We start from the raw sequence: 13,127 nt of genomic DNA on the forward strand, positions 1-13,127 counted from the left end.
TTGCCTTTGAATTATAGGCAAGACCACTTGCACGGGTCAAAAACCTCGACCTTACCAATTCATGAGCCTCGTAGCACTACAAAAAAACATCTTTTTTCCGATGAAATTTCCAACGAAAAATTTGAAAAAATTCGTTGGTAATTCGTCGTCGCAAATTTTTCCAACGAAAATTTCAATTTTCGTTGAAAATTTGCGACGAAATTTTTTTCGTTGGAAAATTCGTGGCTAAACTAGTTGGAAAAACTACAAAAAAAAAAAAAATTTGGGTCGAAAAATTGTGGCAAAATTAGTTGGTAATTATTTGTTGCAAAATTCGTCATGACAAAAATCGTGCAGGCGAGGGCCAGCCTCGCCGCCGGCGAGGGCCAGCCTCGTCGCCGCGACGGCCGAGGTCGCCATGGCCGGCAAGCTCGAGCTCGTCCAGATCGGGGCGAGTTCTGGGTGACCTCGAGCTCGCCGACCATGGCGAGCTCGGCCTCGCATGGCCGGCGAGGGCCAGCCTCGTCGCCCTTCGAGCCGGCCGGCCGCCCCGACGACCTGGTCAAATGTTCGAGCCGTCATGACCAGGGATCGGGTGCCGGGCTGATTCATGAAATGGACAAGTTTGTGCATACACTAACTGGTTCACATTACTCACTTGCAAAGTATCTCTTTACACGGATACATAAGAAAATTCAAGAATTCTAGACATTCTTGCGTCCAAATCCATCCCAATTCTCAATAGTCTTTTACCTTTTCTTCTTTCAAAGATGCAGAGCGAAGAATCTCCGGCATTGATGATCGATTTCAACTACAGAGTGGGGCAAAGCGGAAGATGGTGAAAATCATTTGATGGGGAGGACCTTGTTGACGATGTCTTGGCTGAGGACGGCGATCTGGGAGTCGAGGGCCTTGATGGTCTGCTCCTTCTGGTTCTCCAGGGTGGCCAGCGCCTACTGCAGCTTCGCGTCCACCTTGCGCCGCCCGTCCAGCAGCTTCTGCTCCAACTCCGCCTGCGTCTCCTTCTTCATCTTGCTCAGCGTCGCCGATATCTCCGCCCGCGCCGCCCGCATCGCCGCCGCCGCCTGCTCCTCCAGCTGCTTCACCTCCGCCGACGTGTCCTTCACGCTGCTCAGCTTCTCCCTGATCGCCGCGTCCCGCTCGTCCATGAAGCGCCCCAGCGGGGAGAAGTAGATCTTGTCCAGCGCGAACATCAGCAGCACGAACTCGCCCATGATGACGGGCAGCGTCAGGTTGAAGTCGAATAGCGCCGCCTTCTCGATCTCCGCCGCCAGCGCCGACAGCGGCGAGCCAGGAGGGCGGAGGACGCGGCGGCGGCGAGGTGGGGCAGGGATTTCACGGAGAGGGAGGCGAGGGGCTTCGGGAGCCTGAACTTGGGGACGGAGAGGGTGACTTGGGGTTGCTGCTTGGGCTTTGAGGCGAAGAGGGTAGGTGGGATGTGGGTCTTGCAGGAGGAGGAGGAGGCCACGATCATCTTGGCCATGGCTAAGATTCCGAGGACGGCGGCGGCGGCGGCGAGACTTTCTCTCTCTAGCGACGGTTCTTTGCCGACTGCGTTTTGGAGAGAGAAAGAGAGAGGGAGAGATGTTGATAAAAGGGAAGAAGAAGAAGACGAGAAGAAGGAGACGAGACAGATTTTTCGTCGGGAAAATGAAAATATTTTCGTGGGAAAATTTGTTGGAAATTTTTCGTTGAAAATTTCCAACGAATTTCGCGACGAAAATTTTTCGTTGAAATTTTAACGAATTCAAAAACCGGTATTGTTCGGTATTTTTGAAATTAGTGGGAAAATTCGTTGGAAATTTCCAATGAATTTTCCGACGAATTTCAATTTTCAAGAAATTATTTTAGTGTGTCGATTTTCGTTTGGAAAATTCGTTGGAAATTTCCAACGAATTTTCTAACGAATTCAAAAAACCAGATTGTTCGGCATTTTTGAAATTCGTGGGAAAATTCGTTGGAAATTTCCAACGAATTTTCCGACAAATTTCAATTTTCAAGGCAATTATTTTAGTGTGTACGATTTTCGTTGGAAAATTCGTTGGAAATTTCCAACGAATTCAAAAAACCCGGTATTGTTCGGCATTTTGAAATTCGTGGAAAATTCGTTGAAATTTCCAACGAATTTTCTGACGAATTTCAATTTTCAAGGCAATTATTTTAGTGTGTACAATTTTCGTTGAAATTTCAACGAATTTTCCCACGAAAAATTTTCGTTGGAAATTTCCAACCAATTTTCCGACCAAAAATTTTTCGTTGGAAATTTCCAACGAATTTTGACGAAAATTTTTCGTTGCTTAATTTCCGACAATTTTACTTTTCGTTGGAAAATTTATCGCAAATTTTTTCGTCGCAAAAATTCGTGGCAAAAATCCAGTTTTTTTGTAGTGTAGGGTATTCCATGTCCCAACTAGATGGGCTCTCGTGTCCTTACCCGATTCGTCCTTCTCGGTCGAACAGCTCGTCGTCTTACATGTTCCCGTGATCGAGATCTCAAATTCAGATAGTTCCGAAGCCGGTGTATCTTTAGATTGGGGTTAGCAAACATGAGCACCTTGTCTTAGACAGTGATGCATATACCAATAGGGTTATCACAATACCAATAGGTTTCATGAATCCAATCTTATCCACGACAATATCATGCTTATGATCAAACAATACGCTCATTTAATATTTATGCAGATTTCCGATATAACGGAACGCATAGTTTCGCTGCTAAATCGAAAGAAGACTACGACAGTTGTGCCAAGGTTTCTCCCATTGCTAAAGGGTCCAGTGGCCTGGGCTACGGATACACACTCCCGAGAAAGGCCGGAATGTACTACTTCATTTGCACGATGGACAGCCACTGCGAGGCCGGCCAGAAGCTGGCCATCAACGTCACCTCCGCCACCTCCGCCGGCTTCGCGACGTCGGCACCCTCTTGACGGTCGTCTGCACTTTCGCCTTGTTTCTGCGTGGTCATTGAAAATCGGTTCATTGTAATCTTGCATGGCTCTTTTGATATGTGTTGAGAAGATACAAATCTTGCACGTATCGCTCAATCTCCTTTCAAGAATCAAATTTTGTATTCATGTCTTCTTCAATCTTGCATGGCTCTTCGTATGTATTGAGATGCATCCGACTTTCCTATTTGAAGTCTCAATCTTTGCACGTTCGCTCAGTTCCCCTTCTCAAGAAAATGCATGGAAGTTGTCCTTTTGAGTTACCAAAAGGAAGGGAGCTGATGTTGATACCCTGTTCGTCCGCGCTTCTCGCCGTCCTCAAGAAGTGCAGCAGCATCAAACACCTTCACCAAGTCCACGCTCAAGCCATCGCCAGTGGCCTCCTCGCTGCCGCCGACCCGAGCCCCGTCCTCGCCCGCATCCTCTCCGCGTTCACCGCCCTCGTCCCCGCTCCCTCTCTCCCCTCGAGCCCGAGCGCCGAGGCATCGGCGAGCTACGCCTCCTCGGTGTTCAGAGCCATCCGGGGCCCGACGACGTTCTGCTACAACACCATCATCAGAGCCCACACCCTGCTCGCTTCCCCTGTCTCGGCCCTCCTCCTGTTCGTCGAAATGCGTCGCCTTGGCTTGCCCCTCGACTTCCATTCATTCCCTTTTGCTCTCAAGGCCTGTGCCCAGCTTCAGGCTCTCTCTTTGGCTCGGGCCCTCCATTGCCAGGCCCTCAAGCTCGGGTTCGCGGCCGATCTTTTCGTCGTCAACTCTCTCGTCCGTGTGAATTCTGTGTGCGGTCATGCGGCCGATGCGCGCAGGGTCTTCGATGAGAGTTCTTGCCGCGATGTCGTGAGTTTTAACAGCATGATTGACTGTCTTGTGAAGTCCGGTGATGTCGAGAACGCGCGGAGATTGTTTGAGGAAATGCCCGAACGAGACGCTGTCTCGTGGGGTACTCTGCTGGCTGGTTACGCACAGACAAACCAGTGCGATGAGGCTATTCGGCTGTTTGATATCATGATTGCTTCAGGCATTCAGCCTGATAATGTCGCCATTGTTTCTGCTCTCTCTGCTTGTGCGCAGCTGGGTGAAATTGATCGAGGGAAGAAAGTACATGAATATATCAGGCAATATAAGATACGAATAGATTCTTTCTTGTGCTGCGGATTGGTCGACATGTACATGAAGTGTGGTTGCATCGAAATAGCGATGGAGCTGTTCGAGGCGAGCCCGGAAAAGAATGTGCATACTTGGAATGCCCTGCTTGTAGGGCTAGGGATGCATGGATATGGTCATTCATCACTAGACTACTTCTCAAAAATGGTTTTCTCAGGTTTACGACCTGATGGAGTGAGTATTCTTGGAGTTCTTGTTGGGTGTAGCCATGCCGGTCTAATCCGTGAAGCCTCTGAGATTTTTGACAAGATGGAATCGGTATATGGCGTTGTCCGAGAGCTCAAGCATTATGGGTGCATGGCCGATTTGCTTGCCCGGGCTGGTCTGGTCAAAGAGGCCGAAGACATGATACATAAGATGCCGATGAGAGGTGACATCTTTGTCTGGGGTGGGTTGCTTGGAGGTTGCAAAATACATGGAAATGTTGAAACTGCAGAAAAGGCAGCTAGGAATGTAATGGAGTTGTGCCCTGAAGATGGCGGAGCCTATTCGATTATGGCCAACATATACACGAGTGTGAACCGGTGGGATGATGTGGTCAAGACTAGGAGATCATTGAGTGCTAGTGCCGCGAAGAAGAGCTCTGGCTGTAGTATGATTAAACTAAATGGGATCAGCCATGAGTTTCTTTCTACAGATAGCTGGCATCCTGAAATTGAGGAGGTATACTTTGTTTTACATTTAATAGGACAACACCAACAGGAAGGGTGGTATTAACTTATGTTCCACATCACGCGCATGTTGAATGCGCCAATATATTTTCTTTGGAGGCAAATTTGCTGATTCCCATTTGATGTACTAATGTATATAAAGTCAAAATGTCTATTCATCGAGTTATTGTGATCAAAGTAAGTTGTTCATACCATGTCAAAGAACATCAATAGGATTCAACTCTTGAAAACCAATTGCAATTGTGCACGGCGCTTTTTTTCTCAAAACTAGAAAGGAAAAGAAACTTCAGCTTCGACTAAAACCAACAACACGGCAAGGTGTGCTGAGAAATGCAACACCGACAAGAAAGATTCGAGTTTCTGCATTTCCCATAAGCAGAGTACTATCAGAAGTATTGAAAGAGCTCATCATTTTCAGAGAACAGATCTTTGATGCAGGCATTTGGGTGTGCCTTCAGCTGCACACTGAAGGCTAATCTCTTTTTTCAATGGCGCTTACAAAAATATCGTTCCCGCCCACCACACGGGGTGACTAACTCCTGCTGCAAGCCAATACAACAAGATCCAACAAGGATCAGATCAGACTACAGCTACCATACTGACCATCAAAACTAACCATCTCAGTTAAACTCTCTTACCAGATCAGATCGACCCCCCTCTCGTTGTTTCCTCTTGTTATACATTGTCTCTTAACTTATTGCTTCATTTCATTCACTCCTTGACACACCTTCTCTAAAGACTCTTGACCAGGTCATGATGGCATGAGCACACTCTACTCAAGTTAGTCGACAACCCCCCGAAAAAGTTACAAAATAAGAAGTCAGAGAGAACGTCACCGTTCCAGTTGGAAAATCGAGCCAGAGAAGGCATCTCCATAGTTGATGTTACCCTGCATATGTCTTTTCCTTCGTCCAACAGACCATTTAGTTCATCCTAAATTCTGAACTGTCGTGAAGATATACCAACATAAGAATATGGCAGCTGGGCACTGCACGACTAGTTGAATATTTTTAGAAAAACTAATGAGCTCTTCAGCAAAACACCTGTACCATTAAGATATCGCCTTCTGACATGAGGACATTCTTGCATTTATATGCTCACTAAAAAAGCTCATATAGGAGCTGGTTGATATCTCATTCTCGAACAGAGGCAATGCTGCATCTACCCTCTGTCAGATATCTGTTCCCAGAAGTCCCATCGCACAATGTAACTTAACATGCACCAAGAAAGTGTCTGAATCCATATATGTCCATATAAAGAAAATTCTCCACGGATTGTCTGAGATGAGAAAGCTTGGTTTGTTTTGTCGTCTAAACTTTTGCACCATGAACACTTGCAACCATCAGAAGCAGGTAACACTATGATCGTTGACTACGTAAATCAAGGGCAGATGCATACTTTAGGGCATTTCTGAACTAAAAGGCATATTGATATAGCTGCAAGAAAAAGTGTCTATAAACCAGTACCCAAATTGCTTTGGAACTCTGGTTGCCAGAAAAATTGCCCAGCTCCCTCATTGTTTCCAAAAGGTTCCTTGCGCTTCCTAATCGTTGCGTCGAAAATCCTACCCTCATCTTCTGAAATCCATTTACATGGCGAGAACTCGAGCTGTTCTGTGCTTGAGGTTCTGCCCGGGAGAAAACAGAATTCCTTGTTGACCTGCATTTGTGATGCAGCAAGCGCCATTCTCTCCTGGGAACAATTTAAATCAAAATCCTCAGCTTCAGGAACTGGACTAATTCTCATGCTCGCACACCGATCTGAATTCAAACTCAACCGTAATGACAAGTCACATTTTTCCTCTGAGGATTTCTCACCGGTGTTTCTGGCATTGACTCTTCCAATAATGTTCAAAGAACCTTCAGAACTATTATGGGATAAAACATTGCGCAGCATACCAGCTTCAGTAGACTCTGGAATTGATGTCCCTATGGGGGTTCCAACAAGTATAGTGCCTGCATCATCTGGAACTTGTGAAACTGTCCGCAACTCCTCAGCTTGATAGTGGGTTCCATAGTACAAGGGATATACCGAACCAAAGTTCATAAAGGTGTTTGTTTCCATGGTCATCAATCCGTTAAATCTTCGGGGACTACTGTCAAATGGAAGAGGGTGACTGCAAGGAGAAGCAAGTTCATGTCTTTCAATCACATGATTGGAATGCTCAGCTGCCAAGAGATGGGAACTTGCAGTTTCGGACCTTGCAACGTTCGGAAACTGTGTAGAATGAACCGCCGGTAAATGTGGAAATCGTCTGTCAGTTATTTTATCCGAAGTTCCAGACATCTCAGCAACAGGTTCCCGTACTCTTGGAGTCAGATAAGTCCTAAAATTATTGTGCCTTTGACTTCTTGAAGCTCTCACAGCGACACAACCCAAATTCAGTGCAGCTGCTCATGAGCGAGCACATTAAATCAACACAGATACATGGAGAAACAGTGTAAAAAAGATTCTAAATTAAGTCCAAAAACACATGGACACAGACCAAAATAACAATCACCGAACTCTCTACTGCCATGTATTAGCTGCATTAGGAGCTGAGCCTGAAGCTGGTGAACCTTCAAAAAACTCAGAGCTAGATCTAGCAGAATGCAGTCTAAAAAGCATTTTAGTACCTTCAACACATGGTGGCAAAAGGTCTCCGGTTTCAGTGCTCTCATCCCTCCGGATAATGGTGTTAATGGCATCATTAACCCTCTCCCATAGAGTTTCGAGATCCATGTACTCCGCCTAAGCAAACAAACAACAACTTAAATTACAACAACCCACCATAGAAAAACCCACGAAAAGACACATAAACCCAACAACCCAAAAACCGCAAGAAAAAGTCGAAAGAACAAGAAGAACCTCGGAATTAGCTTTAGAGTACATGATTTCCTCAGCTTTGAGAACAACAGTGGGAAGCTTCTCTAGCCATTCCCGGTTCTTCTTGGTCGCAGCGCTGTGAGCCTCTTTGACGACCCTGATCAACACCAAGCGGGGCAGTCCCCAAATTCACAACTCCAACACAAAAACACCAACTCTAACAGCCAAGAATTCAAGCACGAATCAACCAAGACCAACCCACCTGAAGATCTGCTGGATGATGGACCCTCGCATGGGCTGGTGCCTATCGCTGTGCCAAGCTCGCCTGACGCACTCATAAGGTCTCGGACCAGGCCTTGGCATCTTCCTCCCCACGAGATTCACATCAAGAAAACAAGAACCAACGAAGCAGAACAAGAACAAGAAGAAGCAGGGGAGATTTTCTTTATGATGCTTTCAAGCGGCTAAGAGAGGGAAGAAGCTTGATGGGGTCACTGTGGGGAGTGCGAACGTCGTGCTTTTGCTATCGCTTGCCACTTTCGATGCCCAGTTCGCAGTGGGTCGAGAGGGGGGGATTGAAGAGGGGAGGAGAGAGAAGGAGTTGCTTTCGCTTTCCCCATTCGCTTACGGCCTCTGTCCTCCCCAATAATTCACACGAAGCCTTTCTTTTCTTTTCTATAATGCTTGAATGATATAACATGGAATTGTATTGTACCGCCTGTAATTTGCCCCACGGGGCGGTTTTTCTCCTCTCCGGTGCAAGAGATTATCAGAGAGCAAGGACACGGTCAAATCAAATGGATGTCCCAGAATCCAGACAGACCATATCATCATCATCATTCATCATTCACCCAAAAACATTTACAGAGAAACAAAGTTTTATCAGATTCCAAGTTTCAATCTCCCTTTCACAGTGGCTCTCTTATTATACCTTAGTAATTCGTCCCGCGGGGCGGGTGGGGCGGGCAGGGCGGGCCCCAATGTTTTTCGGCCCGCCGGAACTTAGACAAAACGCCCCAGGCCGACCTCGAACGGGACGGTCCCGACCTGTTCGGCCCTAGCCCGATTTCCGTACTTCCTTTAAATTTCAAGAATAGATTGGTTATTATGTTTTCAAACGCCAAAATCATTCTTTTATTTGTTTATTCTTCTAGTTTAAGAAATAGTTGGGGCCATGCCAGGCCAATTCAGGCTTAGGGGACCCCGAAATCCCGGCCCGGGGCTATTCGGGTTGGTCCGGTCCGGGCTCCAGGCGAGTCGGGCATGCCTCCGATCGGGTGGACAGGGAGCATGACTCGAATTTTTACTCCCCCCGTGAGTTCACTTGACAAATTTCTAGTCAAACCTTGCCTGACCAGGCCCAGCCACCTTGAAAGAGTGGAGGTGAGCAGACCTTAAAATCTCAACCAAGGTCCTGACAAGGGCAAAATGGATCTGAAGCGGGAAAAGAACAATGTCATGCCTTATCGACCAATCAGGCTCTACAATTTGTAACATCTAAGATTCAATAACTAAGATAATGTAGGAATTCAATGACACACGTGGTGGACCATATGGAGGGAGGCATGGACACGGTCATACCCCCTATGACATGTCACAACCTACGCGGTTGTCCATCTAGGCCAGCAATATGTCATGCTTTCGTCGAGACTTTGACAAGACGCTTAACCTCCGTTCATATCGCGAAAAATGAATAATTTAAAAAATATCTTAATAAGAATGATCGATTATATCGGTTATAAAAATAAATGAACGAAAAATAATTTTATTATTCATGAAAATATTTAGGCATAGATTGTTATCGATAATGCAAGCATTTTCTATTGACTGATTATTTTAAACGATCATTATTTTGGAAAATATTTTCAAATTATTCATTTTTTGCAATACAAAAAGAGCCTGGAGATCATTAACAGTTTACTTTGTGGGGGCTTAAACTATCCATTAGGGGTGAGCATGGTTCGGGTGGGCGGTTCCGACCCTGAAATCGGGAACCGCTCACTAAAGACCGGTTCCAAAAAATTGGAACCGAAAATCACTTGTTGGCTTCATGGATCCACCCAGGAACCCTACAAACATAGTGACTAAGTATATTCCCTGAAATTATCTGCTAACAGAGGCTCAAGTAAATACAAAATCACAGCTATAGCAAGAGCAAAAGGCAACGATGAGCCGAAAACTGACAAATCTCGAACTCAACTTCAACATAATTGGAAGCACCCTAGGTTGGGAATCAAATTCGCCAATAGCAGCAAAAAGAATGAGTACCCTTAAGTAGAAAATTTCACTTGCTTGCGAGTTTGCGACTCGGTGACAGAGTTTAAGGCAAGGCGAGAGCCTAATGCGAGATGCGAAGGAGATGCGAGATGTGGTGGAGGGTCATAGGTGAGGCAATTGTGAGTCTGCAACACAGCGACAGAGTTGAAGGTGTGGTTACGTAAGACTCTCACGGTAAAAGTGAGATGAGATTAGGGTTTCTTCCGTTTGTTTTAATTTTGGGGATCGTAAGATGCGAGCAGGACTGTAGGGTAAATGGCAAAAGACATGCAAGAAAGATTCACTTTAACTAAAAGTGAGCCGGAATTAATTATATATATATATATATATATCTCAATCTGGTTCAGATAGGCAGATTAGTAGTTCCACACCCAGAATCGAACTAGTACTCACCGGTTCCTATAAATTGGAATTAGGAACTGGATTGGTTTCTATGGAAACCGCTCGTTCTGGGCTAGTTCGGGGCGGTTTCTGATTCCTTTACACACCCCTATTGTCCATATTTCTTGCATTCCCTCCTTTTTCTTCACTCCAATTTACATGGTAATGTCGTTTGTCGATGCATGCGTTGTGTGCTTGCTTGATGCTTGGCTTGTGATTTTGAAGAAGTCTGAGTCCAATTAGGGCCGACGTCTTGTCAATTATCGTATCAACAATCAATCGTTACTCTGATCCGATGATTGCCTAAATATTCCAGATCGATGTTGATGTGAAACCGAAAGTTTCCAGTGATTTAGATCCGGAGTAGGAGAATGGGGTGTTGTTTTCAAACTCACTGGCCCACGAAACAACATAAACCCCCCAACGAAAATCATGATTAGACCAATGAATTCCCTAACCAATCATGTTCCGTTTGAATAACACCAACTTGGATTAACTTACATCTCATCAAAACCAAATTTTATGGATGAACTTATGTATGCTACAACCCTAGCAAAACTGAGAAGTATAAATAAATTAATAGTTGGTCGACAGTCTCTTTTGGACCTACTGGCATTATAATCTTCTTGGCCAGATTCCAAATTATAATTTGCATTATAATTCGCATTTTTCAGAAAATAATGTCTTTTCTGTTTATTTTTTTCTCCTCTTTTCCTTCTTCTTCCCCCAAATTCGCCATATAATTATTGAAAATTTCAATGGAGCCTTTCATCCTTCAATGTCATGTCCATGTCTGTCGCTTTATCTACAGAAAGGCTGGCTATCCGTTTGCTGTGCCATGGTACTTCTTGATATCGAAAGCGCTCCGCGTCCCAACGACCGACGTCCTTTCATTGAAGAGCATCGAAGTGAAATATCACAAACTCGTGAAAGAACAGATGTAAGGCATGCTATGTTCTTGATTGACTCATTTGCTCATCTTCTTTATTTTTTTCGATTTATTTTTATTTAATCTCCTTTAATAGTATCGAGATGGGATAATGATACAAACAGTCCCTGAACTTTGACTCAATCTGCAATTTGATCCCTGAACTTTTAATTTGTTCAATGTAGTCCATGAATTTTAAGCTAATGTTCAATATGGTCCCTGAACTTTTAATTTGTTCGATGTCATCCCTGAATTTTTGGTACATGTTCAATTCAGTCCCTGAACTATGTAAAAATGTTCAATATAGTCCCTGAACTTGAATTAATGAAAATGACTGCATTGAATATTTTCATATAGTTCAGGGATTGAATTGAACATGTACCAAAAGTTCAGGGATGACATTGAACAAATTAAAAGTTCAAGGACGACATTGCACATTAGATTAAAGTTTAGGGACTACATTGAACAAATTAAAAGTTCAGGGACCAAAATGCACATTAGGCCAAAGTTCAGGGACTGTTTGTGTCATTTCCCCTATCAAGATAGAGAGAGAGATTTTTACGGCATTGATGTTTGGGGTGCAAACGAGCTCAAGAAGGGCTCGGACTGAAATTCGGGCCGATTCGAGGTTTTCAGCTCTACCGGCCCTGTTTTGCAATCCTAACTGTTGTGATGGACTTGGGCGGGCTTGGGAGGTTTCTCGATGGTAACTAACTATAGGGATGAGCATCGGCCGGGTCTCGATGGCATTAGTTGGCCCAAGCTGATCATACAAGAATAGGCTCGGACCAAACTAAATCGATCCTTGCCATACCAGTTTGGGCTTAGCCCAATTTTGTTTTGCTTTTTCTTTTTCTTTGTTTTTTGGGTAATTAAAGGGGTAGAGCTTAAAAATTACATCATTACTCTCCTAATAAAATATGATGAAATCTAATTCCCTAATAACAAACGAAGCAAACCTATCAATGACCTATCTAATACATAATTGTCACCTACATTATTGGGTTGGATAACTAACAATTTTTTTATTATAGTTTGGCATCTAATACCTAACAATTTTGTTTTCCTTTTCAATTAGAATGGATAAGTTATTATATTTTCGCCCTCACAGATGACTTTTTTTATATATATTTTCGACCACTTTTTCGAATTCAACCCATATCATTGCATCAATTCTCGTTCATTTGATTTTAATTATGTTGTGTTAACTTATGTATGCATTTACCACAGTGTCTTGAGCATGAATAATGCATTTTCTATTATCCTATTCTTTCGCATATATATACATATCAAAAATTAGTTCAAGCAGGTTCAGGCATTTTGAGCTTAATTTTCTCAAGACCTGACCGGCCTTAATAAAAACATAGGACAAGCCCAAAATCATGGTGCATGCCTATGCGAGCTTCCAAAAATCTAGCTAGTCCGGTTCAGTAATTTTTGCAATACGAAATCGAAAGGAGAGGTCTCGATTTGTTTTATCATAATTCTCACATAGCCATTACGAGTTTCGCATGTGTATATGTTGCGCTTCAACAATTCCTTGACCTATACATATTAGCTTGCACCCGCGAAAAGTCTTTAATATCGTACTTGCCTAAAATTTGGCCGAATATGTAATATAGTCCATCAACTTTCAATTTGTTCAATTTTATCCCTGAACTGTAACCCAATGTGCAATATGATCCTTGAACTTTCAATTTATTCAATATAATCCCTAAACTTTTGGTAAATGTTCAATTTAGCCCCTAAACTATATGAAATTGTTCAATGTTATCCCTGAATTTGAATTGATAGAATGACAACAACGAACATTTTCATATAGTTTAGGGACTGAGTTGAATATGTACCAAAAGTCCAGGAAACCACATTGCATATGGGGCCAAAGTGTAATGATCATTTGTGTCCTTATCTCTTTGAAAAAAACTTCAACTCAGTGAAATTTATAATTGCAAAA

The 13,127-nt window shown here is 43.8% G+C and overlaps 2 protein-coding genes and 1 pseudogene across 8 annotated transcripts; 1 reads left to right on the forward strand and 2 right to left on the reverse strand.

Annotated features, from left to right (window-relative positions):
- Nucleotides 1-613: 613 nt before the first annotated feature.
- LOC115662061 (ATP synthase subunit b', chloroplastic-like) lies at nt 614-1,615 on the reverse strand (annotated as a pseudogene).
- A 1,311-nt stretch (nt 1,616-2,926) lies between these two features.
- Nucleotides 2,927-4,973, forward strand: LOC115691206 (pentatricopeptide repeat-containing protein At5g61800-like). The gene has a single exon (XM_030617789.2). The coding sequence runs from the start codon at nt 3,074-3,076 to the stop codon at nt 4,826-4,828; it is 1,755 nt and encodes a 584-aa protein (XP_030473649.2). The 5' UTR covers nt 2,927-3,073; the 3' UTR covers nt 4,829-4,973.
- Nucleotides 4,974-5,175: 202 nt separating this feature from the next.
- Nucleotides 5,176-8,323, reverse strand: LOC115691208 (uncharacterized). Of its 7 annotated transcripts, none has more exons than XR_008815164.1 (5): nt 7,850-8,315; nt 7,630-7,744; nt 7,398-7,512; nt 5,832-7,172; nt 5,176-5,722 (listed from the first exon to the last, which is right to left on the reverse strand). XR_008815164.1 is itself a non-coding variant. In XM_030617792.2 (5 exons), exons 1-5 carry the CDS (start codon nt 7,948-7,950, stop codon nt 6,235-6,237), a joined length of 1,185 nt encoding a protein of 394 aa, XP_030473652.2. In that variant the 5' UTR covers nt 7,951-8,317; the 3' UTR covers nt 5,176-6,234. The 7 variants fall into 7 exon arrangements, 3 of the variants coding, with proteins under 3 accessions (XP_030473652.2, XP_030473651.2, XP_056162187.1); XR_008815163.1 differs by having other exon boundaries at nt 5,176-5,727; XR_008815166.1 differs by having other exon boundaries at nt 5,826-7,172.
- Between the last annotated feature and the right edge of the window lie 4,804 nt (nt 8,324-13,127).

This window comes from Syzygium oleosum, unplaced genomic scaffold, assembly GCF_021117445.2.
Source record: "Syzygium oleosum isolate NSW1041296 unplaced genomic scaffold, Sole_v2.1 Sole_v2.42, whole genome shotgun sequence".
NCBI lineage: Eukaryota > Viridiplantae > Streptophyta > Magnoliopsida > Myrtales > Myrtaceae > Syzygium > Syzygium oleosum.

Bases quoted from the DNA above. Each gene is read 5' to 3' on its own strand.
- LOC115691206 (XM_030617789.2), top strand. From the start codon at position 3,074: ATGTCTTCTTCAATCTTGCATGGCTCTTCGTATGTATTGAGATGCATC.
- LOC115691208 (XM_030617791.2), bottom strand. From the start codon at position 7,950: ATGCCAAGGCCTGGTCCGAGACCTTATGAGTGCGTCAGGCGAGCTTGG. The intron at 7,513-7,629 runs GTTCTTCTTGTT...TTGTTTGCTTAG, and splicing joins ACTCTAAAGCTAATTCCGAG to GCGGAGTACATGGATCTCGA. The intron at 7,173-7,397 runs GTACTAAAATGC...GCTCATGAGCAG, and splicing joins TTTGCCACCATGTGTTGAAG to CTGCACTGAATTTGGGTTGT.